Source organism: Pterocles gutturalis, unplaced genomic scaffold (assembly GCF_000699245.1).
Source record: "Pterocles gutturalis isolate BGI_N339 unplaced genomic scaffold, ASM69924v1 scaffold22807, whole genome shotgun sequence".
NCBI classification, from domain to species: Eukaryota; Metazoa; Chordata; class Aves; order Pterocliformes; family Pteroclidae; genus Pterocles; species Pterocles gutturalis.
The window spans coordinates 3162-19449 of NW_010116012.1; the positions used below are offsets into that span (position 1 = coordinate 3162).

Here is a 16288-nt window from a genome sequence, read left to right on the forward strand (position 1 = left end):
TGTATCAGTAAGAATGCTGTGATGGCAGAAGGATTACTCTACAGCATCCAGTCATTTTACCACCTGTAACGTGAGTATTTACCTAGATGTTGCCATCAGTAACGAGAACATTTTGAAAATTTCTGCAATCTTCCTTAAACTGAGTAGGCACAAGTATAGATCTGCTTAAAAAATGGCAAAGAAAAGTGGAGTGAATGTCATCACCATGTAAATCCACTGAAGGAGCGTCTCTGTGATGTCCTGGACACCGTACCTGCTGCAGTGGATCAGGCTGGTGTGTGCCTCTCACTTGTTTGTTCCCATCTTCTCTTGCTTCAGTGTTCAGGCAGGTTTTGCCATTGGAAATCTTTGTTTCTTAAAACCTAGGGTAGGAACGAAATAACAAAGAATAAAGAGGAATCTGTCAATTAGCTTCCCATATTACTACTTTGACCAGCAGAAAAGCACCATGGGACTGTTAGCATATAAATAAATGAAAGGCTGAATTCAATGGCTGAGCTATTCTCTGTTCAGTGTGCCTGTGTAACACTTACTACATTTGTTTTGGGCATTGTTAATACATGTAGGAATATTGTTTAGCTCTCCTCTGTTTATTTGGTAGGCAGGATACAGAGGAGTAACTGTTTAGAGGACAAGAGTAATAAACTTTGTGCGGGAACCTCTTAGGACAATTAAAATAGGAAGACAAGCAAAAGCTTTCCTTTCTACAGGTGAAATGCGGAGTGATTTTACGGTGTCAGTACAAGGAGGGCTTTATTAAATGCAGAAATGGAAGGTTTCCTGATCTTGGAAGTAACATTTCAGAACATAGGTATCTGAAAAAAGTAAAGATGAGACAGGTATTTAGCATAGTGTATACAAGAAGGGGGGGATTTAATGTATTAAAATATGGAGTGAAACCTACTCTCTGCAGTTACTGCAGTCATTGCAGGCAGAGGGTAATAACACTTGCTTTTGCATTTGCCTGGGAACTGTGTGCAATGGGAATGAGCCACTCCTGAGAAAGTGTCTTAGTTTTCTAATTGCTAAACACATCAGATAACATCTTCTTTTCATAGGGTCACTAATATCTTGCAAGTAAAGAAGCAGACTTCTGCTGGGTTATCTCCTAAGCTGTCTGAGCATGGAGCCGGATGAGCACCATTGCCGGTGCGGAGGAGAGGTGCTGATCCAGTCTGATGGATCCACTTAGACCAGAGCTTAGGCAGGTGCATCTGGGCAGCCAGGAAAGCTCAGCTACTCATTTTACATCAGGAATATAATGGCGTTTGTTTTGCCTCTGGCCTGTTTGCTCTCCTGCAATTAAAAACTTGACTTCAAATCTGTCTTAATTCTTTCCCTTGATTTTGCTGTTAAGCTCTCACAGTTTTGTGAGGGCAAGGCTCATTGGGGTGCAAAAGAATTCGTTTAAAGTCCTGTGTGCGTTGTGCCCCTTGGGGCATGTTTCTTTCCCCAGAGTGCTGAGTGCCTCCAGGACAGGCAGTACCACTGAATGTTGAGCTTTGGGAAGGAGGTTTTCTGCAAAGATCAGACACATGGAAGATGCCTTGGGGTTTTGAGTAAAATCATTAAACAGTGGTTGCACGTGACATTTTGACTGGGAAAGTAAAATAGCACCATGTTAACATAACACATGCTCTTGTTGGTGGATGCCTTTCGAAATGGAGTGATAAAAGGCATTGCTAATTTTTCTGGTATGATACTAGCGGTTGAATCTTGCTCTATAGTATATATAATTTTTATTGGTGATCTGAAAGAAAACCACTTTCACCTTCTTGGTGTCCTTTTCTGTCTCCTCCTGAATTATTTCGTCCATCAGAGACACAAGTTACGTGTTTCCTCTTGTTTTCTAACCTCTTTACTTTCTTCATGGCCTTGTCTCTTGGAAGACAGTTTTTGGTTTTAGGGATTTTTTTTCGGATGACTGTTAAGCAATATGATGTATATAGATGAAAGTTTCTGGGAAAATATGAATCTTCATGCCCTTATCACAGGGAAGGCTTTCAGGTGCTTTGTTATGTCTGTTAATCTCTGCTAGAAGTGGGTGTTTGGTAGCAGCGCTCAATCATTCCATTGCTGTCAGGTATACGAAGATCTAGCATATAGAAAGCTGGACCTAGGTACCTTCAGTCTAAAAATAATTTTTAAATGAGGACTTTTATGCCATCTGACAATTTCTGACACACTGTTGTTTATTCTGTGTTATTCATTATTTAAGATGTTAAATCAAGGCTAGGTGTTTATTAAGAAATAATATATATTTGTTCTCGCTCAACCACAGCCATTAGTCTCAAAGTGGTAAGCGGTTATCATAGTTTTTTGTAACTTAGAAATTCTCAATCTGTTCTGTAATTTTTGAGGGTAAAAGACTTCAAAAAAGTTAGATGCTGGTTTTTTTTGACTCCATATGTGAAGAGAGAACAATTTGAAGACTAGATACTCAAGCTGTGTTTTCACTTATATAAGCTTAAAACACCTTAGTAGTTAATTATTTAATAATTGTACAGATTTAAAATTTGCAGTAAGATAATGTGAAGTTTGCTTCAGGTTTTCTAGTATTTTTAAGAAGTGATAGAAACCAAGAATCCTTCAGAAGAGCAATTGATCTAAGTGTTTCAAAAGCTGACTGGTTTTATTTTTGTCCTTCACCAGAATCAAAAGCTTAATGCATTTATTTATTGGTAAATATTATAATGTTTAGGGTATTGACAGCCCTTCCATTTACACAATAACAATTGTGACTTTGGAAATAATTTAAATTTATCTTTGTTACTATTATTATGTAACAATGATGGCATCCTTTGTAATCAAAGAAATATAAAATTGCAGTTGACAGAGCTATTGCTGTAACAGTTTTTATGACATCTTTTGTAACTGGAGGAAGAAAAAACTGCAGTTGACAGAGCAATAGAATGTTTTGATAGGTTTGGTTTTAAAGTATGCATTATGCATATTGCAGGGGGGATGTGTTTGGTTTTTTAAGAATCTGAAATCCTGAAAACAAATCAAAAATGAAAATCGGGCTGTCTGTTTTTACTAGTTGAAAAAACATAAAGCTAGAGTATGTTCTAAATTTGTAAATATAAAAAGTATGTAATAAATTGCTAGTGATGTGTTACTTTTTCTTTAATAAAGATAGCAGTTAAATTTTAGAATGGAAGGTTTTTTTGTTAAGTATTTGTAGCTTAGAATAGCAGGTAACAACTATGTTCTGAGTGCTGTAAAAGCAGTGTTGCTTTAAAGTAAAGGAAAGTATTTAAAGTATTTTGTAGATTACAGCTGTGAACTGAATGGTAAAAACAACTGAAGAACAATAATATTTTTGCTAGTGCTTCCTTTTTGGAGTAAGTTTATATGATTCAATTTAAGAATAATTCAGTTACTTTCATTCAGCTTTCATGATACATGGGTGCCCTCTGTTCAGAGTTAAACGTATTATCTTTAGTAGTTATGAAAATTTACTTCAGGTGTTCAAGGACTGCCTTCATTGTGCTTTGCATTTCTGTGTCACCGCTTGGATTATCGCACTAGTGCAGTGCTTATTCCTGTCAAACGGCATCCGCGAAGTCATAAAACAGAAAAATAAGAATCTCGTTTTTCACTATGGTAGGATTATGGTGGAAAGTTTAGTGTGAATTTCTGTTTATTTGTTTAGTTTACATGTTAACTGCACAGAACTTCCTCGGTTATGTGTTCTGCAAAATATTAGCATGTGGTGTAGCATGGAGTAGATTTGGCTGCTCACCAAGCTGGTTGCTTTCAGTGGTGGTGGTGGTGATGATGACTGTTTTTTCTTCTTAACAGCTGTGTGTTCAGAGGCACCTGTGCATGAGGAGAAGCTTGTTCTATGGCCTCAGAGCTGGGTGCCAGGGAGGATGGCAGCTGCTCAGAGCTGGCAAAACCCCTTTATCTGCAATATCTGGAGAAAGCTCTGCGACTGGATCAGTTTTTACGACAGACATCTGCCATCTTTAACAGGAGTATATCCAGGTACCAAAACCTTTTCTGTTTTCCATTGGGAATACCAAGGAAAGACAAACATTTTTATTATATTGTTCCTGGGCAACATCCTTATTAAGGGTTTAGTAGTGCCTTGCTCATTAAAACTCTTCTCCTGTAAAGATTTTGTACTGTGCTTCTGTTAGTTCACACTGATAATTCAGTGTCTTGCCAGTCCAGGTAAAATTAGCACAACGTTTTAAAGCTCTTTTTTTGTAGCCAAGTGGCCAAAACTTTTCTTTGTCTGCAAAAAGTAGGATGAACAAGCGCTAAGTTGATTTTTTCAGGGAGATGGCCTGTAGCCCTAAGTGAAATTCGAAGACTGTTGTTAGATGCAGAATTTAAATGTAAGTAAGTTGTAGCAACTAGAAGTGAGTCAGCAACATAGGTTTCTGTTCCAAAACATTTTATGTTTAATTTCATCAGTGTTTTGGAATTGTAGAGTTACAGAACTGCTCACTGTATGGGTAACAGGTGTATTTACAAGCAGGTAATAAGGTCCACACCAAGAGCAGAAAAAGTATAGCTTTGTATTTCTCACATGTACAGTAGTGCTGAGGATGATGATAGTGTGCTTTGGTTTCACTTGATAGTAGTTAATTTCTGGCTTAGTTCATTCTTTTCAAATCAGGCAGCCTTGTTAAAGGCTGAAGGTGCAAGTAGATAGATAGCATAGCCAGGCTGGTCTGATGATTAACTGTTGCAGAGGGGTTAACAGGAGGTTATTAACAGCAATATTTCTGATGTGTAAAATTACATCTGAAGCTGTCTCAATTCTCAAACCTTTAGACAAATGGCCATCTCCTCTTTTGAATATTTTCCTTTAATTGTCATGATTTTACATATCTTCATGCAGTGATGAGAGTGAAGATGGATTGGATGACAATCCTTTGCTGCCTCAGTCTGGGGATCCCCTGATGCAAGTTAAGGAAGAGCCTCCAAACTCTTTGCTTGGGGAGTCTTCTGGAGCAGGGAATTCCGGGATGCTGAACACACATTCCCTGAATGGAGTACTGCAGCCAGGTAGGCATGCGCTAGGATGAATCTCTGCTTTCTTTGGGATAAACTGGGAAAAGCATTATTTCTTAAGAACTTTATTTTTATTTTTTCTCTATACAGAGGCAAAGTCTGAAAAAGGGAGCTTGTATAACTTTTCCAAACTGAAGAAAAGCAGGAAGTGGCTGAAGGTAAGAATATTGGAAAGAAATGCAGTTATAACGAAATCTGTGAGTAGAGTTCCAGTCCACAACCTCTTAGACAGTGGTGAGTGGTTCCTTTTTGTCATCTGACATAGATCATGGTCTAGAAACACATAAGCAAGCAGACAGCAACAAGAAAACGAGTTCATCGCTCAGAGCCTTATCACAAATTATCACAGACAAAATTTCAAAATACAGTAACATAACAGTAAGTTTGTTCTCATCTCAGTAGTCCGTTTAATTTTACTTTGCATGTACTACTGAGAGCTCAGAAAGCTGGACTAATGTGTTTTAAGTGCTGCCCTAAATTATGTGATGCAATTTAGTTGATGCAAATTCTCACACTGAAAAAGAGGCATAAGGTGATACAGAGATGTGGTAATATTTTGTGTGGCTGAAAAGAGGGCTCCAAATTAATTCCTTAGTCTTGTTCTGTACTGGCTTGTTGTTCGCTGCACTGTTTTAGAGGTAACTAGAGCTAGTGTCCCTTGCTAAGAAGAAAGGAATGTAGCTTAGTTTTGTTTCTTTTTTTTCACATTAGGAAAAAACACTTGCCAAAGCAAAAAATACATTCTACAGAGGCTTCTCATCTTGGAAATGGAAAGAAAGAAGTGTATGTGGTGGTTGATAATGAATATTGTATTAGACTTTGGGTAGAACAAAATGGAATGATAGCCTCTGTAGATTTGAGGCTTTCATTTCTGTCGGGTAGCAAAATGGACGGTAGGCATTTCAATTTGGTGAGCAGCAACATTTTATAGTTAAATTTCACAGTGAGTGTACATTCAGAAACTTTTAAGTAATTTTAGTGCACTGTCCACATTAAAATGAGCTATTGTGAAATATATTGAATGGACATTTGGGGCTTGACTGAAAATTTGTTTTTAAGATTAACTCAGTACAAGGTCCAATTAAGGATGGAGGAGAAAGTGGAGTGGTGGCTTTATGCCATCTTTGCGTTTTCATTGTACTGCAGCCTTCTCTAGTTAGCAAAAACAGGCTGCCAAGAGCCTAATCCAAATGGGGCAGGAAAGTGCCTGCAACCATATATCACTAAATGCCCCTACTGGTATCCTGGATTTTCTAACTGCTGCTTTTCTGAGACCACAAACAGACAAAGTGGATTCTAAAATGGTGTAACTGTCACCAAACTTAACAGAAAACTGCCTCCCCCCAAATCAGAAAGTGTATATTGGATTCACTGCTGCACGGTCCTGTACCTCAGAAAAGGCATTTCAGATGGAAGACACTTCGTAAATACTGAGTATTGTGTACCCACAGCCCTTTATTAGGTAAAGACTCAAGAGTGCTTTGCATTAATAAACAATTCAGTATAGGCACTTGTGATTGTTAAATTAGTTTCCACTTATTCTTTTTAGAGTATCCTTCTGAGTGATGACTCCAGTGACACAGATTCACTAAGTGATGAGGACGGAGACGAGGAAGAAGAATTTTCTCTCTCGAGGGAGGAACTTCACCATATGCTGCGATTACACAAATATAAGAAACTGCATCAGAGTAAATATAGCAAAGACAAAGAGGTAAAAATCCAGAATTTTTACATTTCCTTGATTTTTTTATTCTTTCCTTCAACTGTGTTATTTTAACTGCTCTTATATTTTTGTCAAAATATTTTGTGGACTGTAAAATCCCCTGGTGTTTGGGAGACTACAACAATCTGACATGAGTTTCAGACAAGGGTTATTTAATTAATTACTACAGACTGAAAAACTGTTGATGCCTTATGCTGAGAATCTGTCAATAATTTATGTACTGGCACATGTGTTATATATAGCTTCCCCAGTGCTCTGTCCCAGTACTAGAGCAAATATAGGGTGCTAGAATGCAAGATTTGACTGATATATGTGAAAACTGAGGTGCTGTGTGTTAAATTCTAATACAGGTTGTAACTGTTCAAGACTAAAATTGTTTATTTAAACCTAAAGCAGTATACTTACATGATCATTAAGGTGATGAGTAATAAGACGATGTTTACCTTCTTGAAAGGGAGTTCCTAGTTTTCTTACTTACTGTTTTCTGTCATTCTTTGGCATTTTGACTTTCTTTTTTTCTTTTCCTATCTTTCTTTTTTTATTTTGAATTTTCTTCTCATATTATCTTTTTTCCCTTATATGAAAATATTCTGCCTCATTTCTGCATTTTCCTGAATATTAGGCCAAATTCTATGACTCTTTTGATTCTAAGAATATATTTCTTCAAATTATAAGGGCTTTTGCAGAAATTCTTTTCATTGCTGTTTTGAATTGCACCAGAAAGTAGTCTCAGATGAAGGAAGTAATCCTTTGCTGCTATCAGAGGATGTGTCTGAAATTAACATTTGTCGTCTTGTTTCATATTCTTTTTAAATTTCTGCAGAAAAGTGAAGGACTGTTTTCCCACTGAGGTCTTTGCTTTTGTCTACTTCTTTCCTTTGTTGACTTGTTAAGTTCTGAACCAAGATTATGTTAGCTTCTTTAAATATTACATAACTTCAGAAATTTTCATACGTCAAATTTTTACACAGGTCATAACTTTTGTTAGATTTTACACAAATATTTATTTCTAGACTTGTGAGAAATAACATCCAGTGGAAATAACCAGGGTATTGTCAGATCAGCAGTATAGTTACGAGGGGGTGAAAACATCCGTCCCAAGAAGTTTGTTTATGCTGATGTTCTCGCTTTTCAGAAATCTTTTATTAACTTAATAGCATGCTTAGTTTTTAAATAGTTGATTTCTGACCTGTACTGTCTTTTAATAATTTGCCTGTTTGTACATTGCCTGTGTATAGTTCTTCAATATTTTAGTTGAATAATGCTTGAAATACACTGACTTTTTTGATAATTTGGGGGAAAAATTGCTGAGGCAGATGTATTTTTACTTGACAATCTGAATGCTCAAGTTGTTTATCTTTGTGGAAATCTTTTAAATGCTTTTATCTAAACCCATCCTTTTACATCCTTTGAAGTGGTGAAGTAGAACACGTCTGTAATTTGGGAATACAGGTAAAACAAATCAGAGGTCCATGATTGGACCACTTATGTGTAATGTGCTGTCTTGCTGGGCAGCACCCCTATGGAAAAGATAGAGCAGTATGGTTTGAAAGTGTAAGCTTCAGTGCCCACTCTTCCCATCTTACCTAACTGGGTGGGCTTGGCTCCCTGTGCAGAACTTGGAGATCACCTCTGGGAGCAGTGGTTTCACTTCAAACACTTGTATGATCCTTGATAACAATGCTAAATATGGAGAAGCGCATGTTTTCTCGTGTCTTATTTATGATCAAGATCTGAACTTGTTTACCTGCTATTTCTGTTAGCTGCTGGATCTGTTTTTCGTTACTGTGCTCATTTACATCTGCTTCAGTTGCAGCAGTATCAGTACTACAGTGTAGGACTGCTGTCTACCTACGATCCTTACTACGAGCAGCAGCGCCACCTGCTAGGGCCCAAGAAAAAGAAGTTTAAAGAAGAGAAAAAATTAAAAGGTGAAGTCACTAACCTTGTGTTTGTAAATTGCTGCTGTGATTATACTTCTTTCCTATATTATTTCCTTTCAATAAACATAAATGTTTAAAACTTTGGGGTTTTGCATGGAAATATCCAGTTTTGTCAAAGAAAAAAAATCTTCAGAAAATACTGTGCTTTATCTTCTGGCTTTTAGAAAGGGTTAAAAAGGTAAAAAAAAAAAAAAGAGGAGTGTGAATTGAGAGTCATTACTTTAGATTTTCTTTTTGGACCTCTGAATCTAGAATGAAAATGATGCAGTTAAGTACCTTTATAGCTTCGTTCATTGCTTTGGAATCCATGAATACTGTTGTGTATCATAGTCCATTTACTCAGCTTTTTGAAAACACAAAAAGTTCCTTGAAAAATCTAAGAACTTGTCCAGTACCTGCTGCAGTTATTCCTGAATCTGTAATTCTAGTGAACAAGAAATGATAGGGAGTGAGAGTGTTTTCTGGAAATTAGAGGGAACTCAGAATTGATGTTCATCATGAGTTAAAATAGAATTTTGTAACCTCTCAGCTGGCGTTTCTCAGATGCATGTTTGCCAGGAAGTAGAGTTTCCTTTCTGGATTGAGCTGGCAGCAGCTGTAAATCTGTAAGGAAGCAGGAAGAGAAAGCTATGAGCTGTCAGCTTAAGGTGAATTCTCTCTGCTGCTCTAGAGTACTCACAAGCACTGAAGTTTGAGCTGTGTTTTTAGGGTGCTATTTTGGGCTTCCTTCCTATCTTTCCTTTAACTGTTTATTTTCCTCCACTAATCTTGTAGCATCCGTGATTTTGCATGCTCAGAGAATATTTTTCATGTCTGATACCAGTATCAATTTCCTCTGAAAGCTGGTATCTGTAATACGTGATAACATGCCAATCTTTTTCAACTGCTGAGAAGTCTGGTTTGAGGCTTACTGTACCAAATGCTAATGTTGTTACCTTTAAATGTCTTACCTTTACATGTCTTTGAGTAGAATTTTACCACAAAGCAAGAAACATTGCACCAGGTGTCAGACATTTTAACTCCTAAGGCATGTTTTCCTGAGTGGAAGAATTGTATTTCACCACTCTAGTATTAATCAGGAAAATCTTTCCACTATAGAGTAATGAGGAAATATTTCGTATGATAAATGGATGGTACCAGAATTGGCAAACATGGATAACTTTGGCTTTTTTGTTGGTTCCACACGTAAATTGACTAGGCTAGTTTACTCAGCAAAGATACCTGGCTAAATGTGTCCCAAAAATAGAAAAATATATTGGTTTTTATGATCATTGTTGCTATGCAGGCAAGTTGAAAAAAGTAAAGAAAAAGAGGAGACGGGATGAAGAACTCTCTTCAGAGGAGTCACCACGACGCCACCATCACCAGACCAAAGTTTTTGCCAAGTTTTCTCATGATACACCACCACCTGGGTCCAAGAAAAAGCATTTGTCTATTGAGCAACTTAATGCACGTCGGCGAAAAGTGTGGCTTAGCATTGTTAAAAAGGAGTTGCCAAAGGTGAGCTTTGCTAATGGTACTGGATCAGTGACAATAGCAAGGAAGTTAAATACAAAATTAACTTAGTGGCTAGTTGATGCTTGGAAAAACAGAGTGAAGTAAGACCTGATTTTTCTGGTGGTCATTAGTGACCAAACTGGTACCATCAGCAAGGTGTAGTTGGAATTTCTTATCACCAGTGGTATCTTAATGGATCGTGCAATGCTTTTCCACTGCTTGCATTTGGCTATCCAACCCTTCTCTGTGAATAGTACAGTAAACTCTAGCTGGTACTCCTACTAATCTATGGGATAGCAGTGTAGAGCAAACCAATATCTAGGTTTTACATAAAGTTAAGGAAAGGAGTGTTTCAGTCACTGTAGCATGCATGTTTTTTGAAACTTATTTCAGAAACAGTCTAGGGAAGAGTGTTTGTATCATTTACAGGACAAACTTCAGGCACGTTTGAAATAGAAAGCTGGGTTCACTGTCACTAGTTTTCTGAGATGTGATCAGAGTGGACTTTCCAACCTGCTTTTTGGAGTTCACAGTTAACAGATTTCAAATTCTAGGAAGCTGAATATCAATGATGGCTGTATCATCCTTTATGAATTCATAAGCCAGGCAAAGGATGTGTGCAGTGTGATAGACCTTATTTTTTCTAAAGGCTGATTTTGATTACATGAAGAACATAGGATCTACATTAATTCTTAACATCTTTGGGAAATGGTGGAAATTTTTGTTGTTTAGTTCAGTGATAACAGTGGAATAGGAGAACCCTGCTTTGCAATAGTAGTAATTAAAGAAACAATCCTGGAAAAGGAGGTGTGTTACATGCTGGCTTCAGGAGTTGGGATACATTTAAGTATGCCTTCAATAATTAAGGATGAAAAGCTGTTTCAGTCAAAATTAAAAATACTTACAGTACGTGTACCGATTATACAATAGTGTGCATGGCTGAAGTTGGCATGTTTCTGCTCGTGACTGGATAGTGATCTTTTAAAATACTGTGAAACCATTACCATTTAACTAATTTTAAGATTATATTCTTTTATAGGCATACAAACAAAAAGCTTCGGCCCGCAATCTTTTCTTAACCAACAGCAAAAAAGTAAGTGTTGTTTAACTTTATACTGTTACTTCTAATGGATGTGATAAGCAAACTGTAACCTCTTTATGTTTCTTCTGTTTTTTACAATACAGACTATGCTAGCAGGGCAGTATAGGAGATAGCACTGTATAAAAATAATTTGTCATTTAGTATAAGGCTTTTCATTTTTTAGATGTATCATTTTGGCATGTTTCGTAAGCAACAGGTGAAAGGAGCAACATTAGTTTCTTTCCTGAGATCTTTTTGGCTTTCATAAGATTTAGTTTGTACATTTTTAATTTATTTGATAAATTTATGACTTTGGTACGCTTTGTTGGCTTTTGAACTGCCCGTCCATCCCCTAGCTAGAATTTGCTGGTTTAAGCATTCTTGTTTAAATCAAAGGGGCTCTTGGAATATTAAATGTGTTAATTTACATAAATATATGTAGGAGCTGAGATTAAAAATAGAACGATTTTCTGCTGAAGTGATTGCAAAAGGAATGTGTCTCCTCATCAGAGTCCTCCCTGAGAAATGTCATTGTTTCTACCTAGAAGGCTTTACTTCAGGAACACTTGATAATGGCTTTCTGAGCATTTTTCAAGTGTTGTGCTCAAGTGTCTGATTCATTTACATGGCTAATGAAAAGGTAATCAAGTATGTGACTGAGAATCATCAGTGACAAGATGATATAGGAAATTTTCCATTCTGTGTATACATCATCGTGAAAGGGAGCACTTTCTCTGTAAGAAATGCAGAAAACAGGACCTCCATGTATATATTTAAGAAACTGTGCAGTTGGTAGGTTCTCTCCTATGGTCCTCCTCAGCTAGCAGAGACTGGGTTTCTTTGTGATGCCTGGGCAAATAGCCTGTGATTATTGTATTTGTAAGTATCACAAATTGCATTTTAGCAAGGGAGTGATGCAGCAGACTTAGAGGTTTTGAAATTCCACTCTTTTTTTCATTTTTGTTTTGTTTGATCATTTGAAATCTGTGTGTTAGAATTGTTGATGTGCAAGTTTTAGTGGAGGGTAAAAAACCTGTCACAAACATCAAACCCAACAATTTTGACCATTATGACAATGGCATTAACTTATTTATACTAGAACAAAAAATTACCTTGTATTATGCTTCTTCATGAGACTGTAGGAAAATTGTAGAACACTCCCCCACTTTTTAGTGTATTAACATGAATGGGATTCCACCAATACTGCTACTGCAGCAGCCTTATTAAAACAGTGAGGAAAGAACCACAGAAAAGTGTCTAGAACTGGTGAGTCAGAGTTGCAGGCAGACCTTCAACTCTGATTTCTGGAGTCCTTTTCAAAGACCTGCCCATCATACCAATCCTTTAAGTACCATGCCATGCTGAAGCTGTCTTCAGGTTTTGTCTCCCTCACCATCTCAGGTTTTTGAAAGTTCACATTCTCTCATGCCATTTCAGAAGCATTACTGCTGAGGATCACAGTTTTTTCTTTTCTAAAGGATCGGACTTGGTTATAATGAAATTAGATGTTGTTTATTGCTGGCTTTCTTTAAAATCTGCCCTTTGTACCACTGTTTCCAAAATGTTATTTCTCTCTAGCTTGCCCATCAGTGCATGAGGGAGGTACGTCGAGCTGCTATCCAGGCTCAGAAAAACTGTAAGGAAACTCTACCACGGGCGCGTCGTCTTACCAAGGAGATGCTTCTCTATTGGAAAAAGTACGAAAAGGTGGAAAAAGAGCATCGCAAACGAGCTGAGAAAGAGGCTCTGGAGCAACGCAAGCTGGATGAGGAAATGAGAGAGGTACAGCAAAAACACAGATTGCTGATAATTAATCTGTTGAGGAGACACAGAAGTGACTGGATAATTTGAGTTTCTAAATCCAGGCCGTGAAACTCAGTTATTTGTTCTGTTTCAGCAGTATTCCATGTATTTCTTCTGCTATTGTCAAATTCTTTATGTAATTCTTCCAATGTTAGTGAGAGATGATAAAAAAAAGCCTTCAAACTGTGTAAATTCTTTACAAATAAGTGAAATGGAGGAAGGGATTAGAGAAGCAGCGTGGATGTCACAGGCATAACTCAGTGTTGGTAAAAGCCAGCCTTTTGTGACGGTTTGTACATCATTCTGGGTCCAGAAGCAAGACACCTTTTCATTCACATTGCATTTTCTTTTTTTTTTTCCCCCTGCTGTAAACTGATATTGTAATTTATATGTCGGGCACAGAATTTTTCTGTGATTCGTATTTTGTTGGCCAAGTGGTAACTTCATGGACTCCATTACAAAGTAATAGGGGCTGAATTTAAGAAAAAGCTTCCTTGACGAAGCTCTCTGGGGGATTTATGGTTCTCTCCTTACATATGCGGTGGTGAGCTAAAGTTGAATCTTTAGAATACCTTATGTTCCGTTTTATGCTTAAATTGTGCTTTTATTTCATAGAATCATGTCATAGTATGGCCTGGGTTGAAAAGGACCTTAAAGGTCATCTAGTTCCAACTGCCCTGCTGTGGGCAGGGTTGCCAACCACTAGAGCGGGCTGCCCCAGCCCCATCCAGCCTGGCCTTGAACACCTCCAGAGATGTTCCTCTCATTCTTGCAAATTCATAAGCATTTTGTGAAGGTTTCAGCTGACCTAGATTAATAGACAACTTTTAACTATAGCATTTTTTAACCAGAACCTAAGAGCAAACAGAGTTTCTGCAATGTCTTGCTGACCCTGAACAGTGATTGTATCTCAACTGTTGAACCTAGTCATGTATCTCACATATTCTACCGTGATTCTCTTTCCTAGTAAATAACAGAATGTTGGAGTTAGGTTGTCATGAGAGCATTGTTTTAACTGTTCAGTTCTTTTACTATAGGCTACTAAAATCCTGTTTATTTTTGTCAATCTTTTAATTTTTCAGAGTAAACAGTACTTTTCAACTTTATTTTAGTAGATTATGGTGATCTTTGCAATGATTACTGAATTTAAAAGAACTTTTCATTTACAACAATTTCATATTTTGATATAGATGTTTATGGTGTTGGTCAGTGTTCTTATGTGCAACTAGTATTCTAGCATTTTGATATTACAGTGATGTGCATAACATAATCTAGATAGATTAGTTGTTTATATTATTATGTGATTAAAAATTACTGAATTATATTTTAAACATTAATTTTTGTCCTAATTTTTTTCCCCTTCTTCTATTTTTTTGTAAATGCTCTAATTTTAGGCTAAGAGACAGCAGCGAAAACTTAACTTCCTGATCACACAAACTGAGTTATATGCCCATTTTATGAGTCGTAAACGAGATATTGGACATGATGGAATACAGGAGGAAATCCTACGCAAACTGGAAGACAGCTCTACCCAAAGACAGATTGATATTGGTGGAGGAGTAGTGGTTAATATCACTCAAGAAGATTATGGTAAGGGATTCATGTACAATCCTTCCCGTGCGCTCTTTTGTGCTCTGCAGATTATTGTACAAATTTACGATTTCAACCACAAAATCCTTCTGTGTAAGAAGGGCTACTATAATTACTGGATTTTATCTCTCTCTTAATTTGGGTGGTTACTGCTGCAGAGTTCTAACATGGAGATGTTGTTTTCAGATAGTAACTATTACAAGGCCCAGGCTCTGAAGAATGCTGAGGATGCTTACCAGATTCATCAGGCCCGGGTATGTATTTTTTGGATCCGTGAAGTAGAAGAGAAAGCAGAGTAACTGGTAGAGGCCACAGAACCAGGATCTTTCATAGCAGCCAGGTCAAGTAGGTTTGTTTAATCCTGGGTACCAGATTTTGATTTAATTCCATCGCCACTTTCTGTGCTAAACAGATAGAAAACCACAATATAAAGATTTGGGCTTTAGGAACAGGCTTGTTTTCTCCTAGTTTCTGGCAGACATCCTGTGTCTTAAATGTGAAGTGTTAAGCCTTTTACTATACAGTTTCTTGATAAGTTAATATGTTCATCATCTTATGCATACTTTCCTCTTCCTGTTTAGACCAGATCATTTGACGAAGATGCCAAGGAGAGTCGAGCAGCTGCTTTACGGGCTGCTAACAAGTCTGGTACTGGCTTTGGAGAGAGCTACAGTTTAGCAAACCCGTCTATCAGAGCAGGAGAAGATATTCCACAGCCTACCATTTTCAATGGAAAACTGAAAGGTTACCAACTGAAAGGCATGAATTGGCTGGCCAATCTATATGAGCAGGTATTGTAGTACATCTTGCAAATTTTTAAAACTTCTAGGATTATTTGTCATTAGAGTAAATTTGGTCAAAAAATTTACTGGTTTTAAAAATAGACCACATATACACAGTCTGTAATGTCTGTAGAAGAAAGGAAAATAGTATGTAAGCCACATATCAGTATTCTTGATTGTTTAGGAAATAACAACTTTGAATGGGGCACTAAGTTGAAGATTCTTTGTGTGGATGCTTGTACATCTGTTTATCAGTTAGATTATACGCTGAGGAGACTTTTGCCCCTTGGAGCTGCATACTTGTTCAGGCTTGGGTCAGCTGGTAAACTCCAGGCAACCTTTTCCTTGTGTCTGTACCCAGTTTGCAATGTGATCACAAAGTGCAGACAGGCTGACGGAAAAAATCAGACTGATAATTGAATGAAAGCAAAGTTGGCATAAATTATCTCTTAGTGGAAGACGTAAGAGACAGACTCTAAGCTGTTTCAGAGTTGTTACAGTGGGGGTGCTCCCCCTAAATTCAGTGGCAACTGTTCTGCTAGTCCTGTATGGATTAACAAGTAGTAAGATGAAAGTGTTCATTTATGGATCTTTTCCAGGGCATCAATGGAATCCTGGCAGATGAAATGGGTCTGGGTAAAACAGTACAAAGTATTGCTCTCCTTGCACATCTGGCTGAGGTAGGTGGATTATAGCTTGTTCCTGGTCAGTGTTCTTCATAGAAGATGCATACCTTTCACATGTTGGAAATCTAGATTATAAAGCTTAAGGGTTTTAAAAGGCATTTTGCCCTTTGTTTTAAAGCGGAGCCTTTGAAATGGATGTGGGTGTGTGTGCATAT

At 37.3% G+C, this 16288-nt stretch overlaps 1 protein-coding gene across 1 annotated transcript; it reads left to right on the forward strand.

The window, feature by feature from the left end:
• Nucleotides 1-3802: 3802 nt before the first annotated feature.
• LOC104463165 (DNA helicase INO80-like) lies at nt 3803-16127 on the forward strand (the record flags this gene model as incomplete). The annotated part of the gene is made up of 12 exons (XM_010075384.1): nt 3803-3990; nt 4856-5022; nt 5119-5186; nt 6578-6739; nt 8562-8682; nt 9980-10194; nt 11231-11284; nt 12851-13054; nt 14470-14665; nt 14852-14919; nt 15247-15456; nt 16047-16127. Coding segments are annotated over exons 1-12 (1689 nt in total), but the record flags the coding sequence as incomplete, so codon positions are not given.
• Nucleotides 16128-16288: the final 161 nt, after the last annotated feature.